The 18,978-nt window shown below is 39.5% G+C and overlaps 2 protein-coding genes across 7 annotated transcripts in view; both read right to left on the bottom strand.

Moving 5' to 3' along the window:
• The window catches only part of LOC123773945 (oxysterol-binding protein-related protein 9), a 103,562-nt gene extending 99,722 nt beyond the window's left edge, over positions 1-3,840 (bottom strand). For 3 of the 4 annotated variants that reach the window (XM_045767932.2, XM_069318672.1, XM_045767933.2), the window contains exons 1-3: positions 3,659-3,839; positions 1,693-1,821; positions 1,271-1,348 (exon numbers count right to left, since the gene is read on the bottom strand). In XM_045767932.2, coding sequence (XP_045623888.1) covers positions 1,271-1,348; positions 1,693-1,821; positions 3,659-3,766 — 315 coding nt within the window. In that variant the 5' untranslated portion in view covers positions 3,767-3,839. Of the gene's footprint in view, positions 1-1,270; positions 1,349-1,692; positions 1,822-3,658 lie in introns of all 4 variants that reach the window. The other variant, XM_045767931.2, reaches the window with a different exon arrangement.
• Positions 3,841-11,285: 7,445 nt separating this feature from the next.
• On the bottom strand, positions 11,286-15,606 carry LOC123773944 (large ribosomal subunit protein eL15). Of its 3 annotated transcripts, none has more exons than XM_045767929.2 (4): positions 15,460-15,606; positions 12,383-12,571; positions 12,047-12,183; positions 11,286-11,643 (listed from the first exon to the last, which is right to left on the bottom strand). In XM_045767929.2, exons 2-4 carry the CDS (start codon positions 12,552-12,554, stop codon positions 11,338-11,340), a joined length of 615 nt encoding a protein of 204 aa, XP_045623885.1. In that variant the 5' UTR covers positions 12,555-12,571; positions 15,460-15,606; the 3' UTR covers positions 11,286-11,337. The 3 variants fall into 3 exon arrangements, with proteins under 3 accessions (XP_045623885.1, XP_069174772.1, XP_045623886.1); XM_069318671.1 differs by lacking the exon at positions 15,460-15,606 and adding an exon at positions 15,366-15,399; XM_045767930.2 differs by lacking the exon at positions 15,460-15,606 and adding an exon at positions 15,218-15,242.
• Between the last annotated feature and the right edge of the window lie 3,372 nt (positions 15,607-18,978).

Genomic DNA, 18,978 nt, shown 5'->3' with positions numbered 1-18,978 from the left:
TTAATAGCAAGTATTACATGCCAAAGATAACTGGAAAAAGTAATAACACAGTGTATATAAGAAGACTGGACACCATGAGTTTAGCTTTGATTCCTGTTGCTCCAAACTGATACTATACACTAACCACAGATAGATCAACACAATCAGTTCACAAACAAGGGTCCTGGTAGTACAGTCGGGTTTGTTCTCGACGCACAATTGAGAATTCCGGGTTTGAATTCTGGGTAGGACAGAAATGGTTGGGCACACTTCCTTTCACCTAATGCAGCTGTTCACCTAGCAGTAAGTAGGTAGGTACTCAGGAGTTAGTCAACTTATTGGGGGGTTGCATCCTGGGCAAGGTCAGTAATTCAGCTCGGGGGGGGGGGGGGAGGGGACCTCGCTAAAGGCCAAAACAGTGTACTGTATTAATACACTGACTTCCTGACCTCTGACACAATGAATTAAATTAATATAATGTCCATGGTTTAATTCCACTGCAGGATGGTGACATTTGGGCAAGATTTCCTACACCTTATGCCTCTGTTCTCCTAATAGTAAAAAGCGTCTTGGAATTAAGCAACTGTTGAGGGTGGCATCCTAGGAAAGATCAGTCACTGGGCCTCAGAGGACCTTGATAACCCTAACAGGGTCCCTGTTCTTGACAATGGGAAGCAATAGGAAGGGTATAGTACCGAGTGTTCAAATTGTGTTGCCCTTGACTGAGGAGTTCCATTCAAAATAATTTACCTGATTTTGAGTTACTTGGCATTTTGTCAAAGGATAAACTCATCTGCTTTTGTGCAACGATTGCGGTGCATTGATATACCTTCGTAAAAATTTGCTTTCTTCATTACCATAGAATGATCACATCAAGCCAAGTACTGTATCCCCAATATCAGTTCATTCATTTTAGTGCCTTTGTGAAAGGGTCTCTTTGAGCTCTGCAGTACTGTACTACTGTATATCAAAACTGTGCTGAATTTCAAAACATAAATGGAAAAGATCATCAAGACAAATGGGGAGACCTTCGACAAGCCGTCGGCGTCCTGTCCTCATCGAGACCACTAGGGTTAGTGGTCTTTAGGTAAAATCAGGTGAAATCTACAAAATTTAACATATTTTACTGTACTTTTCACAAAATATGATTAGTTTTCACAAATTTATACACTTATGTTTCCAAAATAACTCGCAGCTCATTCTTTAAATATCTTTCCTCACTACAATTCAATCATATACTTATATATACTACTACTACCATGGCTAAAAATATAATTAAAATAAATCTTACCCGTATAGATGGTGTGTGTCTTACAATTGTGTCCTCTAGTCCTCGTATCCATTTTTCTCTTTCATCAGGATCATGTGCCTGAAATTGATGTAAAACACTGAACTAATATGACTGAACTTTGATGGATAATAATTACAGCTAAAAAAAGCTCATGATAATTGCAACATTTCTGAACAATATAATCCAGATTTAGAGGTGCACCTGCATGGGCCACTAAACTGTGCCATGTCCATATTCATACCATAATCCAAAATCCTACTAAAGTCCAAGATTAAATTATATAATATTCTTGCATTATAAAGCCTACAGTACATGCTATTGCCACACAGTTTGTTAATACTGTATTCTGTAATGTTTCTTGCAATTTGTAACATATTAAACAAAAATACAGAACTGTTGAAGATATTTGATTGACTCCCTACCTGAAAATGAAAAGTCTTAGCATCTACTGTAATGGTGAATGTGGAGTCGTCGTCATCATCAATGCCAACTACTGCTCCTTTAAGCCGTACACAACCTCTGCGGGCACCACGCACCATTTTTTCCTTAGACTGAAAGAAAATATTAAAATATAACAAAATATAAATATTAATATGCAAAATTTACTTTATTCATGTGAAAATAATTTGTTTATTAAACAATTCAATAACCTGTAAAGTACTGTACATTACAGCAGCAGTCCCCATGGTGAAGTCATAGGACACTCGCCTGGCGTTTCGTGAGCACTTTGTCCTAGGGTTCATATTCTGACCGGGGAGGATTTACTGGGCATCAATCCTTATTTACCCAACAGTAAAATTTGTCTCTATCCAACAATAAAATACATAGGATTAAGGACTTGCCTGAAACACTATGCATGCTAGTGGCTGTACAAGAATGTAAGAACTCTTGTATATATAAATAAATAAATAAATAAAATAAATAAATTATTATACAGTATATGCACTGATAACAGCATGACCCAATGTTTATACAACATACTAGGTCACTCATTGGTTAGCACAGTTGGCTTACAACCTATTAGATCCGAGTTCAATTCTCACCCCCTAGATAAGGTCAAGCGTTAGCCAAGACCCCTCTAGATGCCATGATAAGTCTAGTGAGTTTCCTGCCCCTGACAATGGGAAATCACATAAGGATAAAGGAACAACCCATTGAAACACTGCTCCACACTGCTCGCCTCATAAAGCAAAATCTTCTGTGAGCACCAAACAATAATCTACGTTAACACAGCTTAATCTTACAAAGTGTTTTATTACTGTTAGAAAACGATATTTGTGTTGATGCCTGTGTATGATTCTACTAGAATGATGTTTACGAGCTACCGAAGGCTTGACCCAGCCTTGTCATTGCTAATCCTTAAATAAACCTAACCTAATCCAGCCTAACCTATTCTAATCTAACCTAATGTAACCTATCCAAACCAAAATAAGATAAAATTTATAATATTATATACTGTATGTATGTATATATATATATATGTATATTATATAATGTATATGCATGCAACAACGATCACAAAACACTGATCCAAGTATGCGGAAAAACCACATGTGAAATATAGATAATGCTAAATACGTTTTCAGCTCAATTCACCTTCATCAGAGCATTTTAGAATGAATAATAAAAGAATATTATTAATAGTAATTCTAAAATGCTCGCGATGAGTCACAATAACGTGGCTGAAGTATGTTGACCAGACCACACACTAGAAGTTGATGGGACGACGACGTTTCGGTCCGTCCTGGACTATTCTCAAGTCGAAAACTCGACTTGAGAATGGTCCAGGACGGACCGAAACGTCGTCGTCCCTTCAACTTCTAGTGTGTGGTCTGGTCAACTAAAATGCTCCAATGAAGACAAATCGAGCCGAAAACGCGTTTAGCATTCTCTATTATTCGCACGTGATTTTTCTACAAATATATAATGTTTGCAAAACGTGTGATATGACTGATGTCACAGGTTGTAGGCCTGTTTTGGATGCCTCGGTCTGAATGTGCCCACCAAATTTTTAATACAGTTTTATTATTAATAGTAATTGTCTTTTCATTCTAGCAACTTATTATATACTCAGCAGCTTATTAACTTGCAAATAACTTATTAATATAATATTCTATTGACTCTCAAGAGTAAACTAAGTAAACAACGACCGCTCACGGACCTCAATCATCAAAAATAATTATTTGTCTCCAACTACCACCAACCCCCCACTGCCATTCCCATCTCCCCCCTCCCCATCATATATAGGCGGGACCAAAGAGCCAGAGCTCAACCCCCGCAAGAACAACTAGGTGAGTACACCCACTGACCACCACCACCCTCTGGGGCTGCCCACACCCCCACCCCGTGGTGGGCGGCCCCCACACACACACGCCCACGCCCACTTACTGTGTAATAAGAGAGGAGGCCAGCACTGTCGTCGAGTACAAACCAGCGGTACTGCCACCCCTTCATGACATTGGTCCACTTGCTGAGCGGTCCCTCCATCACAGCCATCTTGCTGGCTGCGAGTAGCACCAGCCTCTGCCACCAAAGTGTCACTCAAGAGGTTCAGATTCTTTAAAATTAAAACAAAATAACATTGTATAACACTTTGATAAAGATATTTGATTACCTTATTCTGCCTTGTTTACATTGCCTTATGGGGTTTATACTTATACAATAGTGGCGGGAAAAGCAGACGATGATGTGGGTGCCCCGAGTTACCCGAGTTTACCTGAGGGCCACTACTCCTCTCTAGAGGCCTTGACGGGGACAGGAAGTCGGCGGCTTGTCATGGGTCCGGTCCCTTTGCCCTTGTTCTAGAGGATAATTTCACTTAACTGGATTTTGAATTGAAGTAATGGCATTTGTAGGGTCTGGGTAGTACAGTTGGGTTCGTTCTCGACTCTCAATCGCTTGTAGTAAGTATTTGACGTTCGTTGAACAGGAAGGGCTGCACACAGCCCTCTTTAACAAAGTCCAAATGCTTGTGTAAAACACGTGTGTGCAGCCCGTCCTCGTCAACTAAGGCCAAGCTGCTCGTTAGTCTAACTAACACGTGCAGTCTCCGTGGTGTAGTGGTAAGACACTCGCCTGGCGTTCCGCGAGCGCTATGTCATGGGTTCGTATCCTGGCCGGGGAGGATTTACTGGGCGCAATTCCTTAACTGTAGCCTCTGTTTAACGCAACAGTAAAATGTGTACTTGGATGAAAAAACGATTCTTCGCGGCAGGGGATTGTATTCCAGGGACCATAGGATTAAGGACTTGCCCGAAACGCTACGCGTACTAGTGGCTGTACAAGAATGTAACAACTCTTGTATATATCTCAAAAAAAAAAAAAAAAAAAAAAAAAAAAAAAAAAAAAAAACTGCCAAACATTTCTCGAACTAATTCGCTGTCGACCTCTATTCAAGTCGCAACTCTGTAAATGTTTCAACTTGTTGTTTTAGATTCATTTAGAACTGTAGGTAATAACTAAGTGATTGTAACCTATCCACCGCTGCCTACTGGATGGGGAGCGGTGTGCAGGACAAACATGTCAATTGTGACACTGTGACACTAGCTATAGCTCTCCACATGTCAGTTGCTTAATTTAGAAACTGTAGTTGTGGTCGATCTCGAACCCAATGATGATGTGACGATGTGCATTGAATTTTGTAACTAGCTCATCAAGATTGTAACTTGCTTAGCTAAATGAATTGTGGGGTTCAGTCCCTGAGCCCATTATGTGCCTCTGTAACCCTTTCCACTACCACCCACAAGATGGGTATGGGTGCATAATAAATGAACTAAACTAAAAACTAACTGTTGTTTTATATTCAGCTACTCTGAACAAAAAGTTAAAAGTAGCACTGGCTATGGTGAGCCCATAAGTGGAGGCTCTTTGGAGCCATTATCTGTATCAATAGCTGATACTGGAGATCTGGGGATGGGGTCCATGAGCGCTCCTATCTAAGAGCAGGACTGCAAATGATGATTGATGAAGGTTAAACCACCCTAAAGGTGGCACGGACATGAATGGGCCGTAAATTGAGGCTCTTTTGAGCCATTACCAGTACCAATAGCTGATAGTAGAGATCTGTGGATGGATGTGGGGACTTCGTGGTGGATTTCAGCTTCGGAGGGCTGGCTGTACCAGTTATGGAGCTGGTGGGTTAGTGTAGATCTCTAGATATTCCGTTTTTTCTTTGGCCGAGCCGTTGGAGTTTGGCGAGGTGGTCTCCATGAGGAGGTCTTGTATCGAGTTGGTGTCGTATTTGTGCTGCGGCGGAGGAGCTCCTACTAAGATTTCCTCGCCTGAGGAGGCCGTAACATCAGTAGTTGACGGTTTCTATTTCAGGAGCGTTGGTGATGCTGTTAGTATTTGTAGACGTCAGCTGAGATGGAGATGGTAGGAGTGTTGGGAGCTGGAGAGGGAAATACCTCTGTGCCGCCCGGTTCTTGGGTGGTTCTGGAGTCTGTTGAGATCGACTTCATGGTCGTCCTAGTGGTGGTAGAGGTAGTGAGACTTGCGTCCGGGGAGATGATGGGGGGGATCCAGGCCGTTGGCCTTGAGTTCCTTGACGAATCGTTGTCTTTGTTTGAATCGTTGAATCGTTTTTGCCCGAAACGCATTGCGTAATAGTGGCTTTAGGCATTGTATGTACTAGCTCTATCTATATATCAATCCATTAATGTAACATCACTTGTATGTATATACCTTACCTGAATAAACATCTGAATCTGAATCTGAATCTGTCTGGTCCGGCAAATCTCTCCGCTAGTCGAATAAGTCCAGGGATAATGCCTGCACGTGATGCAAGGGACTGTGAGGGTGCTGATAGATCCTTAGGTCTCCAGTGTGAAGGCCGCGTGGCTTTTTGGGAGGAGCCACTGTTTGGTAGAACTGGGAAGTCTTCTGGTAGGTTGGTGGGAGCTGAGGTGCTGGGTTTGGTGCCGGTGGTTCCGGCGGCGGATGTAGGTTTGGCTTTATTGGATTCAGCCTGGATCCTAATGATTTCCTGTCTTTGAGGGCAGCGGTGGGAAATTGCAGGGTGAACGCCAACGCAGACTAGGCAGCAATGGTTTTTTGACTTGCCGGTGGAGTAATGATGGTTCTGGGTTCAAAGACTGTGCTTCTGGGTTCAAAGGCTGTGCTTCTGGACAGGGTACTGACACTTGTTGGTAGGGTGGGAGTAATCGTAGCACCGAAAGCACTGTTGGCTCTCGTGGAATCGTTCCTTCTTCACTTTGAAGGGTGAAATCTTGACGCCGAAACAGTGGAGACCATGTGTGACAGCCTGATTGGCCGCAGCTAATGTGGTGAGGATATCTTCATGGTGGGGCGCTTGTTGTCGTCGGTATCGGTGCTGTAGAATATAACATCAAATACCCCCAGTATTCACGTGTTTTCTTCCTCGATGTTGGTAATGATCTCCGTTTGTTCTCGGTCCGCGATCCAGCGGCTGGTCCCGCCGATAAAAATTGTTTGGTCGGCGGTGTACTGACGTGGGAAGAGAGGGTTGCAACCTGTTTTCTCTGTAACATGGTACATATGTAATATAGTGCTTATAGTTCCTATGCTGCTAATGTTCATAGTTCCCCTGTGGTAGATTTATAGTTATTAGCTATCACCAGGCACCAATCCTTCCTCACGTACGTTTCATAATACCTGCCCCATCGCCGTGGACAGCAGAATAGTCCGTTTGCTCCGATTTTAATTGTATTTTCCAGTCCCACTTCAGGTGTGAAGTTTGCGCACTATTTTTCATGCTATTCGAATATCGTGGATCAGCTACACGACTTGCGAGGTTGAGAATATAGAGGTCGATTCCGAAGGAAAGTTCTAGTAGAACAGGCAACACCAACCGAAACCGTCGTCTCCATTGAAGAATTGCGATTGAAACCTTGCAACAAGAACACATATGTGATAACATCCATCTGATCACAAATGTCATATCATTAATGCAAACACTCAAACGACAAGACCGACGGGTATTTATCAACTGGGTGCCAAGTCATGTGGGAATAATAGGAAATGATATTGCAGATGAAGCTGCAAAACTTGCAACTAAGAGAAGAAATGTAGACATTTACATATCACAGAGTCTATCACAGATTAAGAAAGTAATTAGAAAGAGCAATGCAAAAGATGTAGTGACTACATCACAGCAGTTGCAACATCAGGATCTGCGAGTTGGTACAAGAATTCAACCAACTACGAACCACTTGGTTTCATGAAAGGGAGCAGTAGAACAACAGAAGTAAATAAAGTACACTTATATCGCATCAGGCTTGGATACCCATGTGCATGGGAAATAGGATTACAGGTTCCGGAAGATGAGAGGAAATGTCAGCACTGTGGAGAAATGTCCGACAGACCACTGGAACATTATCTAACACAGTGCAGTTACAAACCCATTAAGACTTAGATTCAACAAAGCAGAAGTAGTTGCATGTAAATGATCGATTTTTTTTAATCAGCCTAAGAAACATGACCAAATTTAAATTATAATTATTTCTGGGTTGTGCCTAATGCAGGTAAACTAGAAGAAAGTTAGAAAATCAAATTATTAATAAAATTAGAGGTGAATTAATATAAAAATAACTGAAAATATGCAAACTTGCTCCGACTGTTAAGCAAAATGTCATGCTTACTAAGCAAAGTAGTGGTGCTGGGAATTAGATACAATTATAAAATAACAAATCCACAAGGGCCGTGACGAGATAGATACAATTATAATATCCACTTACAAAATGGCCTGTAAATTCCCATTTTAGCCCGATGTTCTACTATGCATCCCTATTCTGAAGTCCACACATGATGAACAGTACAGTACTTGCAATGCACTATTTCATTGATTTATCGATGAAAAGTGCCTCAATAATGGCCAGTACGATGAAGTGTTGGTGGTTCACCAGTGCCCTTGCATCACCACTGCCTCCTCCAGTGATTATACCTCTGCTCTTGAAAGAAGCATCAGGTCACACAATTCCACAATTCTAAATAAATAAAAAACAGGTTACTACATTATTTGTACACCCAATTTGGGTTTTCTATTTCTAGTACACAGGACCTATTTATATCATTGCTTTCTTGGGAGATTACGAACACCTTTTATGTATGCATCCCAATCGTAAATTGGAAACTGCCTGTATTTTATTATTATTAGGAATAAACTTTCATTTTAAAGAAATATTGGAAAATATGTTTACAAGAAAAGTAGTGTGGTTCTGTCTATTAGGTACAACATACACACAATATACTCAAACTTACTAAATAGCATATTGTTGTGATCTTTCACATGTATAATTTTTAGGTTATGTGCCCCATTTTTAGCTATCAAGAGCTGTGGTATTAGATATGTACAGGTATAATATATTGAAAGCACACAAATAGCACTTCTGCATAATAGCCAAAGGAGCATATCTTCTAAAGAAATGTCTCGACACAGATTGAAATACACCGTACTCGTTTCAATAGCTTCTTTTGAATATCTCTCAACACAAACAGTACTAAAGTTATCCTGGTTTGGTACCTTACTGTACATCCATTTTCTTTCTTTCTCCATACAGCAGGAATTTCTTCACTATCTTATTTCTTGTAACCAAATAAAATAGGCAAAATTGATACTGAAGAAATCAGGTTTGACGTGGATCCAAGATGTATAGAGGACAAGTTTAAATAAAGGGATGCCGGTTTTTGGGAGGGGAGGTCAAGACTACAACCTCCAGCGTAGAAGCAGGTAAAGCATTTATATTTTTATATTGATGTTGATTATTACGTTTTACTAAGAAAAGACCCTGCTCTTTCCACTTATATTATTAAAAATACAGAAGAAAAGCTTAATGTTCTTAATACATCTTTTTGTCTCCATTATACATTAGGAAACATGGTCCAGGAAACTTGCATAATTAAAAGTTTTACGATTATAAATACAATCAAGAAGTATACTGTAATAGCCAGAGCATATATATTTTTTCTACATACTGTAATAGCCAGAGCATATATATTTTTTCTTCAGAGTCCTCAGTAGCTCCCCAAGCCATAACACCAGAACCTACCAAATGCCATAGCTGAAATCTGCTCCTCCCTTTTGAGGTAAAGGGTGCTTAGGGATTTGAAATAATTTCTTGTTATGGGTTGAAACACAGCAAAACAAGCAACCAAGGAAATGTTTAAAAAAAAAAGCCAGGACATATGTCAGCAATTTTATGACATACATACAGTTGCCAACTATCCAAGTGACACCAGGCCAATGCACATATTTTTAATGAGCACATTTGTTAATCTAAAACGGAACTTGACATCATAAGAGAATCAAGTGGATATATATTCCCCATTACATGCAAGATAAGCAGGTTGAGCCTCGACAAATTAAAGGCTTCCAAGGATCTAGTGGTAAATTGGTTAATATACTTGCAGATTAGTCCCCCAGATTAAAAATATGAATGTCACTTCTATCAAGCTCTGAATCATGAGGTGAAAGACAGTACTAGTATGTGATCAAATTTCTGGTAAACCATCTCTAGTATATTTACAGTAGTGGACAGATATATAATACAGTACTGGACTGTATACAGTACTGACAAAAGAATTGTCAGTGTATTGTGCATGGACATACTTACATTGAAAGCTACGCGGCAGGTAGCGGCTGCTGTTAAAAACATGTGAACAAAATCCTAGGAAAAGAAAGTGATTCAGCTGTACAAACCCTTTGATCATTACAGTAACTGAATTACTGGAACAAAGCAGGAACCTTGACAAGAAAAACACAGGTAATAGCAATGACTAATGTCCCATGGAGTATCAGTCTCTGGTACCCGTTTATTTTTGCAGTACAGTACGTGGGTGTACAGACAACTTTTAGACTGTACCAATCTGCTTAAATTATTGGTCAAACAGCAAACATGGACAATTTGAAATGGGATTGTATATAAACAGGACATGTATGGAAACTGCCCAAATGAGTCGGACATTTGAAACCGTGTACAAAATGGAGTGCATTATAAAGTAGAGGCAGACCTCGCACAACTTTTAGTGTATATATATGATGGTGGGGCCCCAGTAAGCTTTGTGCAGTTCCAAAGTTAAGAAGCAAGATGAAAACATCCGCTGAGCATTCAATTAGAACGTACTCCTGCTCGGCACACTAAGCATCTGCAAACTAAACTTCGGTCCAAGAGGATACTGTATTTTGTCCTCTGCAGAAGAATTTCAAATTCTTTTAAAAGTACTTGTACTCTAACATGATGGGCATCTTGCCCACAAACTTCTTTGCTTTTCTGCCATCCCTCCACGTAACTTATTGAACTCTTTTGCAAATCAGATACCTTTGATGTCACTCATGTTATGATGCTAGTCTTCCCCAACTTGATGCTTTCTTTCAATAATTACTTATGTTGGCATCCAGTGATGTCTAGCAAAATTAACACATTTTCTTTTGATAATTACCTATGAACTACAACTGCTGGAGAAGTAATCTAATGGCTTCATTTTGTATCTTGTAAGCATAATCAGTGGTCTGGTATTACAAACTGAATACTTAGTACTCTAATACTAAGTACAGTACTTAGTACTAGTGAATACTTAGTACTTAGTTATGGGGGCAAGAGGAAGGCCATGGAAAATAAGCAGTGCTGATTTCCAGAATTGTCCCAATGCATTTGACATAAGACACGAAGCCTTGCCTAGAAAACCCAAGTGTCTAAAGACAGAAAAGATCCTAAATATAATTCAGAATGTCAGGCATTTGACAATTTAACACTTCAAAACATAGTTTAGAGTTCAGGCCCTGAAAATCTGCACATTCAGAGGTACAAAACTTTTATCTGGACATTAAACTACAGTAAATCTATTAAAGCCAGTTATAATTGGACAGGGGTTTATAAGGGATATTTTCATAATGCTTAAAGAGCAGAGAAGCCATTATTGTCAACTGTTCAGTTGGCTTGCTACCTTTTGTTCAATTACTCAAGGGGAGAAAAATAAATGAAGACGACTTGGGAATAAGAACGTATGGAATCGAACTAATTTCAGAAATAAAATACAATTTTGCTATTTTTTTTTATTTATACTCTTGACAAAAGATGACCAAACAGTGTTTAACGCTTCCTGCGGAGAGATAAAGTATTGTGCCTCAACCAGCAAGAGCGACGTGATCCTCCCTTTGTCTGGGAGTAGTGGAAGCCACGTCCTAAACCACGATGTTTGCGACCTGCTGATGTCTTGCCACGCATCTCGCGGTGCTTCTGTGTATGCTTGCATATCCAGTTGAGTGAACCACTCTTTCGAATAACATTATGGCGAATGTCAACCAAAATCACTTCAAAGTACTTGTATGTAGAGTCTTGAGCAACCCAGTAGCTGTTTAGCACACGAAGTCCACCAAGCCTCCGACCAGTGCGCTCCTGGAGGAGTGGCATCATGAGAATTCATATTTTGCCATTCATTAATACAATCAAACTGTTTAAATCAAAGATTCTCAACCAAGGGAAAATTTCTGCCAGGACAGAAATTTTGGGTCTAATATGGGGAACCAGGACCACATGCACTAGTGGAATATTGATCTTTCTACAAACTACAATTCTACAGTACATTACATCATTGTGGCAGATAAAATTAAAAATTTATCACACATTTTTAATGCAAATTTTGAGTAACCCCAGAAAGGGGTAAATTACATTTGACACAGCAAAGAGAATTTAAAGACTTCTTACTCTAACTGTACTGTGGAAAAATAAATAAGATTTCACAAGGCACTACTAGTTTTGGCATAACCAACAAAACATTTCCAACGGCAAAAATGCTTACCTCAGCCAGTGACTGCAAGTTGCGGGTTGGTTTCAGCTGATTCACACCATGGCTCTTTGGCTTACCATATGTGGCACCTTTGGGCACTGGGCGCTTACGACCACCCCTCCGAATACGAATGCGGTAGATCACAAAACCTACAAAAAATACACAAGAGCCCATTAGATTTAGAAGAAAAAAAAAAAAAAAAAAAAAACACCCTTGTCTTTAAAAATTCAGAAAAAAGGGTATTGTTTTCTCAACTTAATCACTCTGCGTGGTGCATACATTCATCATTATTACATTACATTGAATAGAAAAAAAAGCTAAATTCAGTATTACAAAAATCAAAATTACCTTGCTTAGCCTTGTATCCCAAGCGACGGGCTTTCTCTGGACGAGTTGGTCTAGGAGCACGGTGCAGTTTGTTCAAATGCCGATATTGCCATGCACGTATACGAAGCAAGAAGCGCATGACATCGCTCTGCTTCTTCCTGTATATCTCTTGCATATATTTATATGCACCCATCTTGATGCAGGTGGAACCTATGGGGAAAACAAATGTTTTAGAATGGAAATTTCAAACTCAATTTGTTTTAAGTGCCAATCAAAAATCAGTAAAGGATTTCATTAATCAACATGAACATCTGAGTGGTGCATGAATTTCATCATTTTAGTCTAACCTTGTAACAAACTTACAAACATCAGATCGAACTACCATTAAGTTTATTATATGCCCCCTCCCATCCACCACCATTACAGTGCTACTAATTCATTATTTCAGGTTGTTGAGAAAGTTCCCAAATAATAGCTGATAAGTGGTGGGGCACCAGCACCCATGTAAGCATCTCTTGCTAGTAAAGATTAAAAAACGAGTTTGATATACTTTTTAGCGATCCAGAAATGCATCCATTTATAGCACTGCACCTAGCCTAAATATAGCTCAAATAGTTATGGTGTTCACAAATGCATCCCATTTTCACTCAACCAGCAGACATCAGAGCCAACTAGGAATGAAAATATTCTAGATCTGGTCTTCACAAACAATGAAGACAATCGGGGACATTAAGTTATGATATCAGATACCACATACTCTCAGCTAAATAAAGTGCAAACTACCATCAATACTTTGAATAGACCTAAAACAACGATCAAGCGGGAGGGGTTATTCAGTAAATTTAGTTTTAATAATAAGAGGATAGACGTAGAAAATAATCTGGAAATCTAGCCCCCTATGAGTATTACAGACGAAGGAGGGACCCAGAGTGATGATGATACAGGGAGTAGAAGAAATGTTTCAATGGGAAACTAGTAATAAAAATCATACACAAGGAATAGAAAAAGCAACTTCTAAAGCACAAAAGTGTCTGAAACATGTTCCTTTGATGAAAGCCAGAAAGAGGTCCAACGTTGAAAGAACAGATGAAAGAAAACAGATGCTTCCACAACTTTCCATACAAAGAAATAATTTAAACAGAGATTGAAGAAATCAAGCAAACATATTGAAGAAAGGCAACTAGAACAGTAAGCAATTCAAGAAATAAAGAAAACCCAAAAATATTTCTTCACATGTGAAAACAAAAGCAAAAACTATTGCCAGTATTTGACCTATTCTTACGAGTGAAGGTTTATGAATTGAAGACGACAAAATGAATTGTCGAATTTATGAATTGCTTTCAAAATGTCCAAAAACTAAATCATTTTAACAAATGACCTATCAACTTTCGTGATAAGTTCAAACCTTTTATTCTTTGCAAGGAAACTACATGCACCGAAATCATGACAAAGCACTACAAACAGCATTACTGTACTGTCTTGCAAAACATGCATAAAGGTGCAATTTAAACATTTATTACTGTATGCACGATGACTCTAGACCATTTGCTAGTTATTTGTTACCTTTTACTCACCTAGATTCTTTAATTTTAGTTCACTCTACCGTGATGAAATTTCAATACATGAATCACCAGTCGTTACAAATTAAAATAAGGAGATTCATTATTCATCATTAGGAAACATTAGTATTTGTATCGCACAATATTTAGGGTTTGTCGTCTTTCCAGTAATACTAAAGAAACATTTACATAGTGATGTAAAAGTCTTTTGTAGTTAATATTTTACACTTGACACTAATACACACCCCATGAATACGTCTTTGACTTAATGATAAATGATCTTTATACTTTCAACCCTTGACGATATTTCAACCCTTAATATATAAATAATCCTTAACTATAAAGAATAGTAACCATCTATAATCTTGCCTTATTTTAGGCATCAACCATACTATCTTATCAGATAAAAACATTCAACAGCAAATTTCCACATTTAATAAACAAGGCAGTTTGACTTTTCCTAATTTTCTTAGTTTAATAGACATTTCCACCTATAAAGTTAACCATTATAGAACTTCTTAAAACAAGAACTCGTAGAAACCTTAGGTGGCTTGGTGGTAGCACACTTGCCTCCTGGCCAGTTTTGTATAGGGTTCAGCCATGACCAAGAAGGATTAACTGGAGATTAATCTAACCATTTGCCCAGCAGTAATTAGAAAAATTAATAAATTAAAATACCATAAAAGAATTAAAAAAATGTTTTCTCTAGAAGAAAAACCAAATTTAGATGGAATCATTTGTATACAAAACCAAAGTTTTGAGAATTTTGCTGTTTGAGTTACTTTATACAGAGTTAGTAGGCTAAGATGAGCATTGGTAATACAATCCATCAATAACAGTATTCCCCATTGTATTGAACAAGCTTGGGCATAACTACGTGCCTCAACGCCCCGTCCTGTCCGAGAGTGTAAACCTGAAGTAGGAAGGAGGCCTATACCACGGGTTTATTAGTTCCACCCATGTTAATATTATTAGCCAGATGTTAACATTACGAGGCACCAGTATGGGGCCTGGGGAGTGGAGGGAGGGGGGGGATTACCAGAGGTTTACGAGCCAGATATTAACACACCCGAGGCTCCAGAGTGCCGATCACAGCTCCCACTCTTAGTAGCACCCACCAATATTATCCAAGATAACACATCCTAGCTCTTAGCCTCCAAACTACACATGCATCTCTTGTCTAAAACTGAACTTTGAACACGTGAACACGAAGCCAGAGAACGAGGGCCAGATTGGACACCGCCACACAACAATGTTACCTCTATACCTAACCAACCTTAGACACAGTAATCATTACCTTAAGACAGGCTACGAAGACACGCATCTTGGCCCAGAGACTTGGCCTCAAGGTGCCGCTGACAAGCTCAATTAAGTCTTCCACCACATGGCGCCATCACCAGTCTCAATAACACAACATTTTCCTACTACAAGTCCACTACATTTACAGGTGATAGTGCAGGCCATGACCAGCAGGACACAAGCCGCTGGAGAGGGTGGAGGACGGGTATAAGGTGGAGAGATAGAGAGAGTGGGACTCACCCTGGCCGGGTCGGTGTGTGAAGAGGGCGCCCTGGTCGGCCCGTCCGCCGCCTGCCTCTTGGTTCTTAACCACAACTATCTCTCTCTCTCACTATTATACTCTTAGCCCATATTCCTATCTCTATTTCTTATTACAATATTTTCAAACTTTTATATTTTGTTATATATTTGATCACAACGACCAGTATTCAATAATTTTATGATCAAGTACATTTATCCTAATAATTAGTACACTGCCATGCTATTTTGGTAAAGAAATTCATTATGGACTATTCATTGTGGCGCTGTTACGGACTATTTTCTACCCAAGCTGCAAATTATTTAATCTTATTAAGTCACCATAACCTTTTCAAATTACTACGCTCACGTCATGTAATATAAGGAAGCATTAACCTGCCGGACATAACCTAAAGGAAAGTTATGGAGACCGAACTGTTCAGTATTATGAGCGGCCGGTGTTCGGGTTCACTCCATGAATTGTTGCTTTTATTTCTCTATATAAATATAAATAAATATTTATTCATGTAAAAGTATAGACATTCAAAATGAGTTACAAACAGAATGTTGAATTTCTAGATAGAGCTAGTATATACTATGTTACATGTTATGTTGCTTAATTTATTTATTTACAAGAAGGTACATTGGGTTTGTGAGAATACATAGCATAGTATTTACAATCTTGTAAAGCCACTAGTACGCGCAGTGTTTCGGGTAGGTCCTTAATCTAACAGATAATTTTAAGTAGGTAAATTCTAGCAGAATTAATAAAATGATAACAGATTCATTGCAAGAAAAAAATGAGATGAGAGAGATTAGTAAGTATATTACTTACACATTGGTATATTAAAGATTAATAGACTAATAAGATAAATAAGATTAAGGCAGCGTCTGGTATCCTCTCGGATGTAGGTTCGAACCCTCGTCACGGCCCTTGTGAATTGAAATTGAATTGAGGTAAAATACACACAAAGGGATGAGGTAGCTCAAGCTGCCGCCTAGTTGGGTGGGTGTGCAGCAAGACTAGTAACTGTGTGACTCACCATAGATGTAAAAGTGCCTTGTATAGTGACTGTTGTGAGTTTCTTGTTGACACAAAAGATTATTGATGTGTGTATTTGTGTGGGTGATTAGATATGTATGTGTATGTATATATGTATACGTATATATATATGTACATGTATGTATGAGAGTGTGTACATGTATATATAACATTAATAATTTTGTAACTAGCGTCAAAAATTGTTATTTGCTTAGCTAAACGAACTAGAGGGTTCAGTGCCTGAACCGATTATGTGCCTCTGTAATCCTTTACACCCCCCCCCCACGGGATGGGTATGTGGTGCATAATAAAGAAAGAAATTGAATTGCTATCCTCACCCCGTTCAGTACAACGTGTTCATACATATATAGACACACATCACAAACAATAAACATATTGCCGAACATTCTGAGAGATAAACATATACAATTCCTCCTTTACACAAGTAGTATGATACCCTTGTGGATTTGTACATACTATGTCTAAAGCTACTAATACGCACAGCGTTTTGGACATAATTTGGTTTAGCATAAAAAATTTCTTTTAGGAAAAGTACATACATGATTTACAAACATAAAGTTGGATTTATAGATAGAGCTAGTACATACAATACCTTCGTTCAAGACATCATAAGAAGAAAGGTAAAACGCCATGCTACCTGCACTGAAGAGTCAACTGACACAACACATATACTCCCTATTACACAGTGCGGTCTGCTGCATGATGCGAGGAGGACGTGATGCTCCGCATCTTCGTGTTTGCACGTGGCTGCTGCAGCTAGATGTTGTGAATTTGTTCTCGACTGTTGCAGTGATACAGTGCCTTTGTGTATCGCGGAAATGGCTGAGGCGGTCTGCCTAGGTGATGGACGATCCTGCCCCACTGGGCCTGGAGAGTATGACAGTGGGGATGATACTAGGCCGTATCAAGCAGTAGTGAACAGATATAAACGGCGAAATATTCAAAGATATCGAGACGGAGACAGTGAGGAGGAAATAACAGAGACCAAAAAATGAAGCCATGCCCAGCAGGACGCGGGAGATGCAGACTAACGGAAGGAAGAGGCTGTTGTTCCCTATAGCGTGTCAACTGAATTTTGCACTCCGTCCACTATATGGAGTGGACGGTTCGTTTGGCTAAGAAGTTTTTTTAATATGAACCACTATTCAAGGAGGGTGCTCACCGGCCCTACATAACAGTTGGGACAGAAAAGGCTGTGGAACACCTAACGGAGGATGGGTTTGAGAATATTGTGATGGATACTCCGGAAGAAGGTATGATACACACCAAAGTCTTCTTCTTGATAGTAGGTGCAGTTTGCATGAAGGGTTTGTCCTCCCGATGACTGCACCAGTACAGATGTTGGCAGAGGCGTTTATGTTGAGGATGATAAGAGTTTCAAAAGTGCTTGATGCGTTGTGGTGTAGACAATTTTTTTATTTTAGACAGAGGAGCGGCGACTACAACAGAGGTGTGTGTTGTGTTTATGGCGTCAGCTGATCCTTGGTGCTGCCACGAGGCATTTGTTGTCTGTGTTTAGCTGTTGGTGGCGCCAGGTATAAATGTGGCGCGGGTCAGATGTGACCCAATTTGTTGGTCGACTGTAGATATTTAGCCAGTGCTTTGACTATTTGGTATTTTTCTTGTAACGAGTGGTCACCGCCTCCTAATATATGCTCGATGGTAAAGGGTATTTTAAGTTAGATAAGTACTTGTTTGAGATTTACTCTGGCACTATAATGCCTGAAGCAGTGAAGGAGATAGTGTTCGATTGTTTCAGGCACCTGACAGTGGATGCAGAGTTCGTTGATGTCTGTTCTGTACTTAGAGCTGTGTGCTGCTAGTTTGGTGTGTCCCAGCCTTAATCTGCTTCCATATCGGACATGTTTCCAAGTTTCCCATTTCTTTTTAATGTACCCATAGTACAAAGGTGAGCATAACGTTTTCCATTCCGTCGCAAAATCTTGGGTGATGGTATTTTTGAAGGCTCCTTTACGTGCAACATGGGGAATTGGATGACGGGTAATGTGAGGTGTGTTGTGCATTGCTTTGGCTAGTTGATCTATAAGTTCATTATGGAGAATACCACAATGCGCTGGGACCCATTGGATAGAGGTATCATAACCGTTCAATCGATGTTCATGAAGAAGTTGAAGACATGGGTAAACAAACTCCTTGCACGTTGTTGAAGAGTATGTAATGGCTTGAATCGCACTCTTGGAGTCACTGCAGATTGTATATGTCCCGATTGGTAATGTTGTGGAGAGCTTGATGTAAGGCATATAATTCAGCTGTGAAAACAGATAGTTGGTTTGGTAACCGCCATCCCTGCTTGAGATGGTATTCCGGTATCCATACAGCGCTAGTGACCGAGGGTACGTTGTTCATGATGATGCGAGATCCATCTGTATAAATCGCTGTGGTATTTGGGTAGCAATTTTTCATTGTTGAGAGAAAGACTGAGGATATGGCTGAGTTTG

Source organism: Procambarus clarkii, chromosome 91, assembly GCF_040958095.1.
Source record: "Procambarus clarkii isolate CNS0578487 chromosome 91, FALCON_Pclarkii_2.0, whole genome shotgun sequence".
Taxonomy (NCBI): domain Eukaryota; kingdom Metazoa; phylum Arthropoda; class Malacostraca; order Decapoda; family Cambaridae; genus Procambarus; species Procambarus clarkii.
This window is presented reverse-complemented; position numbering and strand designations above follow the sequence as displayed.

Excerpts from the sequence above, each read along its gene's own strand:
- LOC123773944 (XM_069318671.1), bottom strand. Across the intron at positions 12,184-12,382 it reads GGGATACAAGGCTAAGCAAG|GTTTTGTGATCTACCGCATT; the intron begins GTAATTTTGATT and ends TATTTTTTGTAG. Across the intron at positions 11,644-12,046 it reads ACTTGCAGTCACTGGCTGAG|GAGCGCACTGGTCGGAGGCT; the intron begins GTAAGCATTTTT and ends CCACTCCTCCAG.